The 14,092-nt window shown below is 44.5% G+C and overlaps 1 protein-coding gene across 3 annotated transcripts in view; it reads left to right on the top strand.

Annotated features, from left to right (window-relative positions):
• The window catches only part of SEPTIN10 (septin 10), a 132,222-nt gene that overhangs the window by 80,296 nt on the left and 37,834 nt on the right, over positions 1-14,092 (top strand). For all 3 annotated transcript variants that reach the window (XM_038766797.1, XM_038766794.1, XM_038766795.1), the window contains exons 6-8: positions 2,688-2,849; positions 3,040-3,136; positions 4,174-4,342. In XM_038766797.1, the coding sequence (XP_038622725.1) occupies positions 2,688-2,849; positions 3,040-3,136; positions 4,174-4,342 (428 nt within the window). The remainder of the gene's footprint in view (positions 1-2,687; positions 2,850-3,039; positions 3,137-4,173; positions 4,343-14,092) is intronic.

Below are 14,092 nucleotides of genomic sequence, written 5' to 3'. Positions count from 1 at the left end.
TAGGAAGGAGTAGGATTTAATCTCCATTTATACAGATGAGGAAATTGAGGCATCGTGGTTCAGTGGAAAGAGCCCGGGCTTTGGAGTCAGAGGTCATGGGTTCTAATCCTGGCTCTGCCACTTGTCAGCTGTGTGACTTTGGGCAGGTCACTTAACTTTTCTGGGCCTCAGTTACCTCATCTGTAAAATGGGGTTGAAGACTGTGAGCCCCGCGTGGGACAACCTGATCACCTTGGAACCTCCCCAGCGCTTAGAACAGTGCTTTGCACATAGTAAGCACTTAAAAATGCCATTATTATTATTATTATTATCATTATTAAGTGGCGGAGGCGGGATTAGAACCCACGTCCTTTGACTCCCAAGCCCGTGCTCTTTCCACTGAGCCACGCTGCTTCTTGCTGGTAGCCTATTGAGGACTGATCACCTGCGAATCCATCCATCAATCAATCAATCGTATTTATTGAGCGCTTACTGTGTGCAGAGCACTGTACTAAGTGCTTGGGAAGTACAAGTTGGCAACACATCAATCTAATGTGAATTTAGAATCCATCCATTTAGAATCCATTTAGAATCCATCTAAACAAGCACTTAACAAATGCCATTATTATTATTATTATTATTATTATTATTATTAAACAGTCATTGAGGCTTCTGAAGTCCCCTCCCGAACACCTTGTCGACTTCTTACGTATGTTTTTCCCCCCAAACCCTTCTTCCAACTGGCTGCACGACTTCTGGTGGGAAGAGGTTTTTCCTGTTGTTCGATTTGACCCTCCCAACCTCAAGCTTCGGTGGGGAGAAGCAGCGTGGCTCAGTGGAAAGAGCCCGGGCTTTGGAGTCAGAGGTCATGGGTTCAAATCCCGGCTCCGCCAATTGTCAGCTGTGCGTTCTGGGCAAGTCACTTCACTTCTCTGTGCCTCAGTTACCTCATCTGTAAAATGGGGATTAAGACTGTGAGCCCCCCCGTGGGACAACCTGATCACCTTGTAACCTCCCCAGCGCTTAGAACAGTGCTTTGCACATAGTAAGCGCTTAATAAATGCCATTATTATTATCATTATTTATTATTACCTTGAGGCTTTGGGATTTGGGATCCATGTTGCCAGGAGAAGCAACTTGGCCTAATGGGTAGAGGAACTGGCCCCGCCACTTGCCTGCTGTGTGACCTTGGGCAAGTCACTTAACTTCTCTGGGCCTCAGTTACCTCATCTGTTAAATTCTCATTCAGTGCCTGTTCTCTCTTCCTCTTAGATTATGAGCCCCATCTGGGACAGGGACCAAATCCAGTCTGCTCATATTGTACCAATCCAAGTGCGTAGTACAGTGCTTTGCACAGAGTAAGTGCTTGACAAATATCATCATTAATATTATTACTGTTATTATTATTATTATTATACAAAGGTCATGTATGTATTTATTACTCTATTTTACTTGCACATATCTATTCTATTCTTTTTATTTTGTTAATATGTTTTGTTGTCTGTCTCCCCCTTCTAGACTGTGAGCCCATTGTTGGGTAGGGACCGTCTCTATATGTTGCCAACTTGGACTTCCCAAGCGCTTAGTACAGTGCTCTGCACACAGTAAGTGCTCAATAAATACGATTGATTGATTGATTGACTTTTGACCTTCTGGATTGAAGGGACTTGACATTTTCAGTCTCCTCATTATTTTCTTCTTTTAATGGTACTTGTTCTAGACTGTGAGCCTGTTGTTGGGTAGGGACCGTCTCTGTATGTTGCCGTCTTGTGTTCATTCATTGTCGTATTTATTGAGCGCTTACTGTGTGCAGAGCACTGTACTAAGCACTTGGGAAGTACAAGTTGGCAACATATAGAGACGGTCCCTATATAGAGACAGTCCCTACCCAACAACGGGCTCACAGTCTAGAAGGGGGAGACAGACAACAAAACAAAATATATTAACAAAATAAAATAAATAGAATAGTAAATATGTACAAGTAGCACTTGGGAAGTACAAGTTGGCAACATATAGAGACGGTCCCTATATAGAGACAGTCCCTACCCAACAACGGGCTCACAGTCTAGAAGGAGGAGACAGACAACAAAACAAAATATGTTAACAAAATAAAATAAATAGAATAGTAAATATGTACAAGTAAAATAAGCACTTAGTACAGTGCTCTGCACACAGTAAGCGCTCAATAAAAATGAATGAATGATTTTTTTAAGTGCTTACTATGTGTCAGGCAGTGTACTAAGCGCTGAGGTAGGTATGATAATCAGTTTGGACACCATCCACTTCCCACACGGGGCTCACACTCTTAACCCCCACTTTTTAGGCGAGGTAACTGAGGCATGGAAAAGTAGAGTGACTTGCCCAGGGTCACACCTGAGTTGGCACATGGACACTTCTCCAACCCCATTATTGTTTAAATTTTCCTTCTCCGACATTATTGTTTCGATTTTCCTTCTCTGAACCAAAAACAGACTAATTCAGATAACAACTCTCTGAGCCTTAGGTGCCCCATTTCTTTTGCAAGAACAACTGAGACGACTTTGCAGGAAGCAGTGGTTTGCTACAAGATACCACCCCAAGAAGTTATTCTGTTAAGGTTCACCCATCATCTGGATATGTACTCTGGTTTGCATTTTGTGGCTTTGGATATGAAACCACGGGCCCGGGATGAACGGCTAATGTAATGTTATGGCATCGCTTGTCAACAGGTCAATATTATCCCCGTGATCGCCAAAGCCGACACCATTTCAAAGACGGAGCTGCAGAAGTTTAAGATCAAGCTCATGAGCGAATTGGTGAACAACGGAGTCCAGATATACCAGTTCCCAACGGATGATGAAACTATTTCGAAAATCAACTCCTCAATGAACGTAAGGCTTTCCAGTTTTGTCTGAGCAAAGACAGTTGGAATAAGCACCGGATTTTAAAATATGTTCCCTAGAGGAGGGAACAGTCGTAATAGTCTTTGACTCGCACTTATTATCGTTTGGGAACGTTGACGGAGTGCGTGCTTTTCTGGTGGTCGGAGGCGATGGGAATGATTGTTCGGTTACTTTCCAGGGACACTTGCCGTTTGCGGTGGTGGGCTGCATGGAGGAGGTAAAAATTGGAAATAAAATGGTGAAAGCACGTCAGTATCCTTGGGGCATCGTTCAAGGTAGGCGTTGGTCAAGGATTTTTCACAAGCAAGTGACGATTGTTTTACATCCGGTTTATTCACTGGAAACCAAGCACCTCACTTCCAGTACTTCCCAAGCGCTTAGTACAGTGCTGTGCGCACAGTAAGCGCTCAATAAATACGACTGAATGAATTGAATGAATGAATGAATTCAGTCATTTTCATGGAAGCCATTTGTGATTGCGACTAAACCTCTTCCATTTTTCCTCCCATCTCTCCCACTGCCCGACCTGGGTAACTGTCAGGGGAAAATCAGGACCCTACTTCTGTTTTCACTCGAGATGACGTTTATTGTGATTCGTAGCAAGCTCAGAGCACATCCTACCATGGGCCGTTGGAAGAGATGGGTTCAAAACTTTGTGATGGGTCTCCGTGAGGCCCTTTTACCGAGAGGAATTTAGGCTGGATCCCATCCCGGGGCTGTTTTCCAGAGGGATCCTGACCCTAACGTACAGCGCCGCGTATTCCTGAACTTGAGAAAGCCTGCTCGTTGGACTGACTAAATTCACAAGCCCCTCCACGTAGGGCACTGAAGAAGCCGGGTGTAGCTGAGCAGGCTGGGATGGGCATGTTTTTATATAGGTGGAGTATGTTGCTGTAATTCAGAAAAGAGTCCGCAACTGGAAACCGAGCAGTTGCATGGCGTGTCCATTTCTGATGTACATTGGGAGACTGGTAGTTTTTATTGTTTTTTAAATGGTATTTAAGCCCTTACGATGTGCTTAAATGTGCGCCGTACTAAATGCAGAGGTCAGGCAAGGCAATCGAGTCAGATACAGTCCCCATCCTACATGAGGCTCACAGTCTTCACCCCCGTTTTACAGACGAGGTGACTGAGACCCAGAGGAGTGAAGTGACTGCCCAAGATCCCACAGAAGACAAGTGGCAGAGCCGGGATTAGAACCCAGGTCCTTCGACTCCCACGCCCGTGCTCTTTCCACTAGGACACGCCGTTTCTCTTTCTCCCCTTTCTCTCGGCCCCCTCTCCTCACTTGCTTTTCTTCTTTTGGGACTAGTGGAAAATGAAAACCACTGTGACTTTGTAAAGCTCCGGGAAATGCTCATTTGCACCAATATGGAAGATCTGCGAGAACAGACCCACGCGCGGCACTATGAGCTCTACAGGCGTTGCAAGCTGGAGGAGATGGGCTTCAAAGACCTAGGTCCAGAGAACAAACCAGTCAGGTAAGCCATGCTGCTTGCTTGGCGGGGCGGGAGGTGAGTTCACAGGTGCTCAGGTGACATGGAAGTGGTGAAGATGACAATTGGAGGGGGATGTGAGAAGCAGCGTAGCTCAGTGGAAAGAGCCTGGGCTTTGGAGTCAGAGGTCATGGGTTCAAATCCCGGCTCCACCAAGTGTCAGCTGTGTGACTTTGGGCAAATCACATAGCTTCTCTGTGTCTCCGTTACCTCATCTGTAAAATGGGGATAAAGACTGTGAGGCCCTTGTGGGACAACCTGATCACCTTGTAATCTCCCCAGCACTTAGAACAGTGCTTTGCACATAGTAAGCGCTTAATAAATGCCATTATTATTAGTATTAATTACCCTTCTAGACTGTGAGCCCACTGTTGGGTAGGGACTGTCTCTATATGTTGCCAACTTGTACTTCCCAAGCGCTTAGTACAGTGCTCTGCACACAGTAAGCGCTCAATAAGTACGATTGAATGAATTATTATTGAGAGATTACTCACAGAGGCCTCCTGGAAGAGATGTGATTTCAGAAAGGCCTTGAAAATGGGAAGTGCTAAAGACTGCTGGGTGGAAGGAGCAGGAAATTCCAGACGGAAGGGAGGGTGTGAGCGAAAGGGTCATGACGAGAGGTGCAAATCAATCAATCGTAGTTATTGAGCGCTTACAGTGTGCAGAGCACTGTACTAAGCGCTTGGGAAGTACAAGTTGGCAACATATAGAGACAGTCCCTACCCAAAAATGAGTTGTTGGGTGTGAGAAGAGCAAAGCAAGCCAACTGGAGTGCAGTGAGAGAGAGCGTGGGGGTAAGTAGTGCGGAGAGAGCCGACACAGTGCCTTAAAGCCAGTGGGGTGGAGTTTCTGCTTCATGCAGAGAGGAATGGGTGACCGCTGGAGCTTTCTGAGGGATGGGGAGACACGTGCGGAACAGTGTTTTTGAAAAATGATATGGGCTATTGAATGAAAGAGGGGAGAGACTGGAGGTAGGGAAGTCTGCCAAGAAGCTGAGGCGGTAGTTGAGTCAGGGTATGGGGAGAGCTTGGACTAGCGTTGTGAAACAGTTTGTATTGAAGAGGAAGGAATGGATTCTGGAGATGTTACCAAGAAAGCACTGCCAGGATTTGGTGACTGACTGAATACGGGGTTTAAAGAGAGAGAAAGAAGTGAAGGATAATGCCTTCACGGGACGAAGGGCGTGGGAAAGTGTGACAGAAGTATAAAGACACGGTCCTTGCAACAGGCCTGCAGTCTGAGGGAGACGGACAGGCAAAATATTTGCCAATCCTGGGAATAGCAGGGAGAACAATGGTCAGGAGAGAAACCGAACAAATATGCCATGATAGAAAAGCAGCAGAAATAACTGAATGGAAAATCGGAGGTATATACACGCTGAGAATAAACACCCGTGTGCTATGGGGAGGATTCGAAGAGTTGGTGATTAATCGTTGAGGTCTTAGGTGGGATGGATTTTCACAGGGAGGAGAGGGCGAGGGAGGGAGTCTTAGGAAACAAGGAATGTTTCCTAGAAAAGCAACTTGAAGACTGCGAGAGCTAATAAAAAGATCACAGCTAATTTAAATCCGGAGAGATTAGGGAGAGAATGGCTAAAATTCCTTAACCAAAAGCCCCATCAGGAATGTAGGGTTCAATAAAACGGTCTTGCTACTTAATTAACCAGATTCCCTTTCTTGGCGCCCTCCCTCCTCCCAAAGGACAGTGGGCAGTCGGGGGGGGGAAGGTGGAGCCTCTGTCCCCATGATGTTTATTTCTTGGCATGAAGAGGCTCCCCGAGCTGGTTCCCAGGCAGCATAGGACAGAACATTTCATCCTCAGCTTTACGGGAGAACGAGATCAGCATGTTCCAAGATGATCGCAGCCCAGTTGGAATATCGTGAATTTCTCATCACCACCCCAGACGCTTCCTCGGCTCATGCTGTGGACAGAAACCCGGGCAATAGGCGAATCTTGTTCATCCCCAGTTCTTATTCATGCATTCATTCATTCATTCGTATTTATTGAGCGCTTACTGTGTGCAGAGCACTGTACTAAGTGCTTGGGAAGTCCAAGTTGGCAACATATAGAGACGGTCCCTACCCAACAGTGGGCTCACAGTCTAGAAGGGGGAGACAGAGAACAAAACAAAACATAGTAACAAAATAAAAAAAGTAGAATAAATATGTACAAGTAAAATAAATAAAGCACAGGACAGAACATTTCATCCTCAGCTTTACGGGGGAACGAGATCAGCATGTTCCAAGACGATCGCAACCCAGTTGGAATATCATGAATTTCTCATCACCACCCCAGACGCTTCCTCGGCTCATGCTGTGGACAGAAATCTGGGCAATAGGCAAATCCTGTTCATCTCCAGTTCTCATTCATTCATTCATTCATTCATTCATTCAATCGTATTTATTGAGCGCTTACTGTGTGCAGAGCACTGTACTAAGCGCTTGGGAAGTACAAGTTGGCAACATATAGAGACGGTCCTTACCCAACAGTGGGCTCACAGTCTGGAAGGGGGAGATAGAGAACAAAACAAAACATATTAACAAAATAAAATAAATAGAATAGTTCTCCTTCCCGCATGATCTACGCACTTGGAGCTGTACGCTTAGAGTGCTTAAGTGATCCCCATCATCAGCCCCACAGCACTTATGTTCACAGGCATAATTTATTCATTTATATTAATTTTAGCTGTGGTATTCATTAAGCACTTACTATGTGCCAGGCACTGTATTAAGCTCTAGGGTGGACACAAGCAATTCGAGTTCATTCATTCATTCATTCAATCGTATTTATTGAGCGCTTACTGTGTGCAGAGCACTGTACTAAGCACTTGGGAAGTACAAGTTGGCAACATATAGAGACGGTCCCTACCCAACATGGGGCTCACCTTCTAGAAGTTGGCACAGTCCCTGTCCCACGGGGGGCCCACAGTCTCAATCCCCATTTTACAGTTGAGGTAGCTGAGGCCCAGAGAAGTTAAGTGACTTGCCCAAGGTCACACAGCAGTCAAGTAGCGGAGCCGGGATTAGAATCCATGACTTTCTGATTCCCAGGCCCAGGCTGTATTCACTTCACCATGCTGCTTCCCTATCAGGCATACTACGGGCAAGTCAAGTTGGTCAAGAGCCCGGGTTAGACTCAAGAGCAGCCCCAGATCGGGCGTCACGTGGACTTATCGTGGGCCCCAAGGACGAGAAAGGAGGAAGACTCGGCCCTCATCCTCCTCCGGTCCAGACCGGCCGGCCGGCCTTCGGTAGCCCAGGAAGACCTGGGGAAGTGAGAACTTCCCATCCTTTTGGCGTCCCTATGGACTCCCGTCCTCCTTCCCTTAGTCCCCTGGGCCAGGACGCTAAGATGGGGCCTAACAATCAATCAATCAATCGTATTTATTGAGCGCTTACTGTGTGCAGAGCACTGTACTAAGCGCTTGGGAAGTACAAGTTGGCAACATATAGAGACAGTCCCTACCCAACAGTGGGCTTACAGTCTAAAAGGGGGGGACAGAACAGGCTGTGAGGCCTACAGCGGCGGTGAGAATTGGGCAGTTCCCCGTGAGGGGAAGGAAGCATTTCATTCCAAGTAGTTACCTCTCTCCCTTCCTTCGCCCTCCCCGCAATCACCCATTTACAGGGCTCTGCCCAGAGTGAGGGCTCAATAACTACATTTCATAGGTTGATCGCGAACAACCCTGCTGGGATTTATCTGGTCTCATCCACCCTGAAACTTACTTCCCTGAGTCTGATGTTTCCCTTTCCCCCACCCATATGCTAACTCCTTTTCCTCCTCTAGCTGAGTGCCATCAGAGGTTTTGCATATTTACCTCTAACCCCTTTGAACAGGTCTATTTAATGTGGAAACATGGTTCTTTGCAGCAGTGACACCTGTATGTGACCTTCCCAAGTAAGAGAGGGAGAAAAAACAAGAACTGTTTCTCTCTCTCTCTCTCTCCCTCCTCCAATCTTTCTCCCTCCTCCCCTTTCTTCCCACCCTTCTCCCTCTTCATTCATTCATTCAATCGTATTAAGCGCTTACTGTGTGCAGAGCACTGTACTAAGCACATCCCCCCACATCTTCATCATCATCATCATCATCAATCGTATTTATTGAGCGCTTACTGTGTGCAGAGCACTGTACTAAGTGCTTGGGAAGTACAAGTTGGCAACATATAGAGACAGTCCCTACCCAACAGTGGGCTCACAGTCTAAAAGGGGGAGACAGAGAACAAAACCAAGCATACTAACAAAATAAAATAAATAGAATAGATATGTACAAGTAAAATAAATAAATAAATAGAGTAACAAATATGTACAAACATATATACATATATACAGGTGCTGTGGGGAAGGGAAGGAGGTAATATGGGGGGGATGGAGAGGGGCACATCTTGCCTCTTTCCCTCCTTCTGTTCCCTCCTTGAGCCCTCCCCATCGTCCTTTCCTCTCTCCCTCTCACCTTTTCTCTCACCCAGTGTGGCTGAGTGGAAAGAGCGCAGGTTTAGGAGTCAGAGGTTGTGGGTTCTAATCCCGACTCTGACACTTGTCAGTTTTGTGACTTTGGGCAAGTCACTTCACTTCTCTGGGCCTCAGTTACCTCACCTGTAAAATGGGGATTAAGACTGTGAGCCCCCTGTGGGATAACCTGGTCACCTTGTAACCTCCCCAGCGCTTAGAACAGTGCTTTGCACATAGTAAGTGCTTAATAAATGCCATTATTATTATTATTATTCTCTGGGCCTCAGTTCCCTCAGCTGTAAATTGGGGATTAAGACTGGGAGCCCAGCGTGGGGCAACGTGATAACCTTGTGTCTATCCCAGTGCTTAAAATAGTGCTTGGCGCATAGTAAGCGCTTAACAAATACCATCATTATTATTATTATTATCGTTTCACAATTACACCTCCACAAAGAAGAAAGTCACTTCACTTCTCTGTGCCTCAGTTACCTCATGTGTAAAATGGGGATTAAGACCGTGAGCCCCATGTGGAACAGGGATCTGTGTCCAACCTGATTAGCTTATATCTACACCAGCGCTTAGCACAGTGCCTGGCACATAGTAAGTGCTTAACAAATACTGGAAAAAAAGCTTTATTAAGATTAATTGAATATGTATTTATTGGGTATGATTGATTGTTTTGCACACCAACTCATCAAAGGTTTTATATTTTTAGGTTGTTTTTTTTTGGTGCACCGAGGGGGTGACTTTTCCGCACAAGAAGGTTATAGGCTGCAAACATTGGCATCTTTTTCTCCCTTTCTATTCTTCTGTTGTCCTTACCTTTTACCCGTAGTTCTTGAGACTTTACCGAAGGGGGAACAGGGTAAAGACCATCGCATTCCACTCCTTATGCCCATTTTAGATTTAATCCTGGAGGAGATTGAAACTATTAGAGGAAATCAATTTTTCCATGTGTGTGAGAGTGAGATTGTCCTTGACTTTTTCTTCTCTTCCCTTTCTGCCCTGATTAATTCCAGGTGATGCAAAGGCTTTGGGGTTGTCAAAATCAAGAAATCTGTTCTACTCTGATTACCTCTCGGGTGGTGAAGACATGTGCTAGGACATTGGTTCAGAATCAGATAGTCTTCTCTCCCTCCCTGTCTCTCCTCTGTTCTTTGCTCCCAGACTCTTCTGCACTTAAAGATTTAATTGGACTTGTCAGTATTTATCTTCCTTAAAAGTGAATATTTTTATCTTAAATTTTCTGCTGTGGAACAGCGGACAGATGTAAACTATGGTTTAAGGACCTTGGAAATTATTTTTATTTAGCGTGCTTTCATTTAAATGATTTCCTTGAAGCTGTTCACCCGGTTAATGTGGCAATTTAGACTAGGCAGTGGTCCTCCCATGCTTACCTATTTTACCACGTAGTGGGAAATGGTTGGATTAACATGCTAAGTGAGTTTTTTGTACCTCTCATCTACAGATAAGCTTGAACGGTAACCGTCCTTGGAAGTAACAGTCATTTAAGAACTTAAAACCTGACAGGTTTTAATGTCTTAAACTTTTTTGTGACTGGTGTATGTTGTATGTTTTCGGCTCTAGATTTCTCTTGTCGCCTTTTTGATTCACTGTTTGGAGGAAACTGCTACTCCCAATGGTATTAAACTTCTTGTTCTTCCGTACTGTCCCTGACATTCTTGGGACCAACCTAATATCCAGTTGCTAAAAGAACTGCAGCATCTTTTTCTTATTACAGAAAAGAACTCCAGCCCCCACCTATCTTTTGACACAAAAAAGATTCTATTGTAGGAAAATTAAAACCAAAAAGAAATATATTCCAGCACTACCTTCCCTTTTCTTTTTTTTTTGAATGAAATGGCTTTTTTAGAAAAATATTCAAGTGCAGGAAAATTAAAAACAAAAATATTCCATCTTCCCCCCTTTTCTCTTTTAGAAATGGCTTTTTTTTCCCCCCAAGTTCTGTTTAAAAACAAAATGCTGTTCGTATAAGTCTAAATTCATCTTCCCGATTGTGGTTATTTTGGTGATCATTCCAAGATGTCAGCCCCTAAGGTTTTTATGCAGCAGCCATGGTGTTGTTTAAAAAAGCAAGTACAACAAAAACAAACATAGCAAAAAATAACTACAGAATAAACTTTGAAAACCCAGCAAACGTGGAGCTTGTTTGGGATTCAGTGCTGACTGCTTTAACTGAACATTGTACTACTGACATGGATTGTTTTAAAAATCAACCGCGTACTCAAGGTACAAAATACAAATAGTACTTCATAATTGCTCAACCATTTAAATATTAAAAGTATCATCTGGGAAGATGGGCAGATAAGCCAGTCTTTCCTCACTACTTCTGCATTTGGAGAATCCTTCAGTAGGGTGTTAACTGCAAGCCTTCCTAAAAGAAAGGCATTTCAAAAGAATTTTTGACTTGAATCAAAGAAGGCTATGTTCCCGGCTCTCGTAATATAAAAGTAACATTCTAACATTCCCATCGTAATCATCATCATCATCATCATCATCAATCGTATTTATTGAGCGCTTACTATGTGCAGAGCACTGTACTAAGCGCTTGGGAAGTACAAATTGGCAATACATAGAGACAGTCCCTACCCAACAGTGGGCTCACAGTCTAAAAGGGGAGACAGAGAACAAAACCAAACATACTAACAAAATAAAATAAATAAATTCATCCATCCATTCGTTCATTCGTTCATCCATCCATCCATCCTTTCATTCACTCATTCATTCATTCATTCGTTCACTATTCATTCATTTGTTCGTTCACTATTCATTCATGGATTCATTCATTCATTCGTTGATTCATGTTTCCAGCCCCATAGACTGCAATCTCCTTGTGGGCAGGGAACATGTCTACCAACTTTGTTGTATTATGCTCTCCCAGCCACTCAGTACAGTGCTCTGCACACAGTAAGCACTCAATAAATAGGATTCATTGATATCTGCTAAGGAATATAGCTTAATTACCAAAGGAAAAAATTGGGGAGTAACCCCCCAAAGCAAAGGAAAATCCACCTGGTCCGGAGCAAGGACCGAATAATATTTGAGGTGCCTTCAAGATTCTATTCTTGTGCTCCCTCAATCAATCAGTTGTATTTATTGAGAGCCTACTATCATCATCATCATCAATCGTATTTATTGAGCGCTTACTATGTGTAGAGTACTGTACTAAGCGCTTGGGAAAGTACATTAGAACAATAGAACAGAGTCTAGAGGTACATTGCCTGCCCACACTTGGCCCTGGATGCTTCTTGGTGGCTATCGCGGTTCGGCATCTTGGCAGCGATATACAGCTTGGTACTGGTCCCTATATCCTCCTCAAAGGCGTCCAGACAATCAGCCGATCAGTCATTGTGGCTCAGTGGAAAGAGCCCGGGCTTTGGAGTCAGAGGTCATGGGTTCAAATCCCGGCTCCGCCACTTAGCTGGGTGACTTTGGGCAAGTCACTTCACTTCTCTGGGCCTCAGTTCCCTCATCTGGAAAATGGGGATTAAGACTGTGAGCCCCAAGTGGGACAACCTGATCACCTTGTATCCTCCCCAGCGCTTAGAACAGTGCTTTGCACATAGTAAGTGCTTAATCAATCAATCAATCAATCATATTTATTGAGCGCTTACTGTATGCAGAGCACTGTACTAAGCACTTGGGAAGTACAGGTTGGCAACATATAGAGACAGTCCCTACCCAACAGTGGGCTCACAGTCTAAAAGACAAATGCCATCATTATTATTATTATTATTGTATCCTCCCCAGCGCTTAGAACAGTGCTTTGCACATAGTAAGCGCTTAACAAATGCCATCATTATTATTATTATTATTGTATCCTCCCCAGCGCTTGGAACAGTGCTTTGCACATAGTAAGCGCTTAACAAATGCCATTATTATTATTATTATTATTATTATTATTGAACCCTTACTTTGTGCAGAGCACTGTCCTAAGCACTTGGGAGGGCACAGTACCGTTGGTGGACAGGGAGCCTACCCTCAAGGAGCTTACATACAGCGGGGGAGGCAGACTCTAAAATAAATTCCGATTAGCAACCGAGTTTAAGAATCAATCGATCGATTGGATCTACTAAGCGCTTGGCAGAGTTCAACCTGACAGAGTTGGTAGACACGTTCCCTGCCCACAAGGAGCTCACAGTCCAGAGGAGCTGGGCATACTGCCGGCCCCCAGGAGAGGAAAAAGAAGGGAAAGGGCCAAAATGCTCTCTGTCACTTTGTTGATGGGCTGGCATCAGGGTTACTGGGCCCAAATGCCATCATTATTGTTTATTAAGCGCTTACTATGTGCAAAGCACTGTTCTAAGCGCTGGGGAGGTTACAAGGTGATCAGGTTATCCCACGGGGGGGCTCACAGGCCTTCCCAGACTGAGCCCCTTCCTTCCTCTCCCCCTCGTCCCCCTCTCCATCCCCCCCCATCTTACCTCCTTCCCTTCCCCACAGCACCTGTATATATGTATATATGTTTGTACATATTTTTTACTCTATTTATTTTACTTGTACATATCTATTCTATTTATTTTACTTTGTTAGTATGTTTGGTTTTGTTGTCTGTCTCCCCCTTTTAGACTGTGAGCCCACTGTTGGGTAGGGACTGTCTCTATATGTTGCCAATTTGTACTTCCCAAGCGCTTAGTACAGTGCTCTGCACATAGTAAGTGCTCAATAAATGCGACTGATGATGATGATGATGATGATGATTAATCCCCATTTTCCAGATGAGGCCCAGAGAAGTTAAGTGACTTGCCCAAAGTCACACAGCTGGCCAAAGTCACTGGATTTGAACCCATGACCTCTGACTCCAAAGCCTGGGTCTTTCCACCGAGCCACACTGCTTCTCTACCCAGTCGTAAGCTCCTCAAGGGCTACCACCTCGATTATACCCTCCCAAGTGCTTAGAATCATACTGGGCATAAAGGAATAATAATAGTAATAATAATGGTATTTGTTGAGCACTTAATATGTGCCAAGCACTGTACTAAGCGCTGGGGTAGATACAAGATAATCAAGACCCACATGGGCCTCATGGTATAAGCAGGTATTGGATTGCCGTTTTGCAGATGAGGGAACTGAGGCGCAGAGAAGAGATTTGCCCAAGGTCGCACAGCGAGTAAGGGTTGGAGTCGGGATTAGAACCCAGGTCCTCTGATTTTACTTGTACATATTTATTCTATGTATTTTATTTTGTTAATATGTTTTGTTGTCTGTCTCCCCCTTCTAGACTGTGAACCCGCTGTTGGGTAGGGACTGTCTCTATATGTTG

Source organism: Tachyglossus aculeatus, chromosome 2 (genome assembly GCF_015852505.1).
Source record: "Tachyglossus aculeatus isolate mTacAcu1 chromosome 2, mTacAcu1.pri, whole genome shotgun sequence".
In the NCBI taxonomy this organism is placed as follows: domain Eukaryota; kingdom Metazoa; phylum Chordata; class Mammalia; order Monotremata; family Tachyglossidae; genus Tachyglossus; species Tachyglossus aculeatus.
Note: the sequence above shows the minus strand (reverse complement) of the source record. Positions and strands in the feature narration are given on the sequence as shown.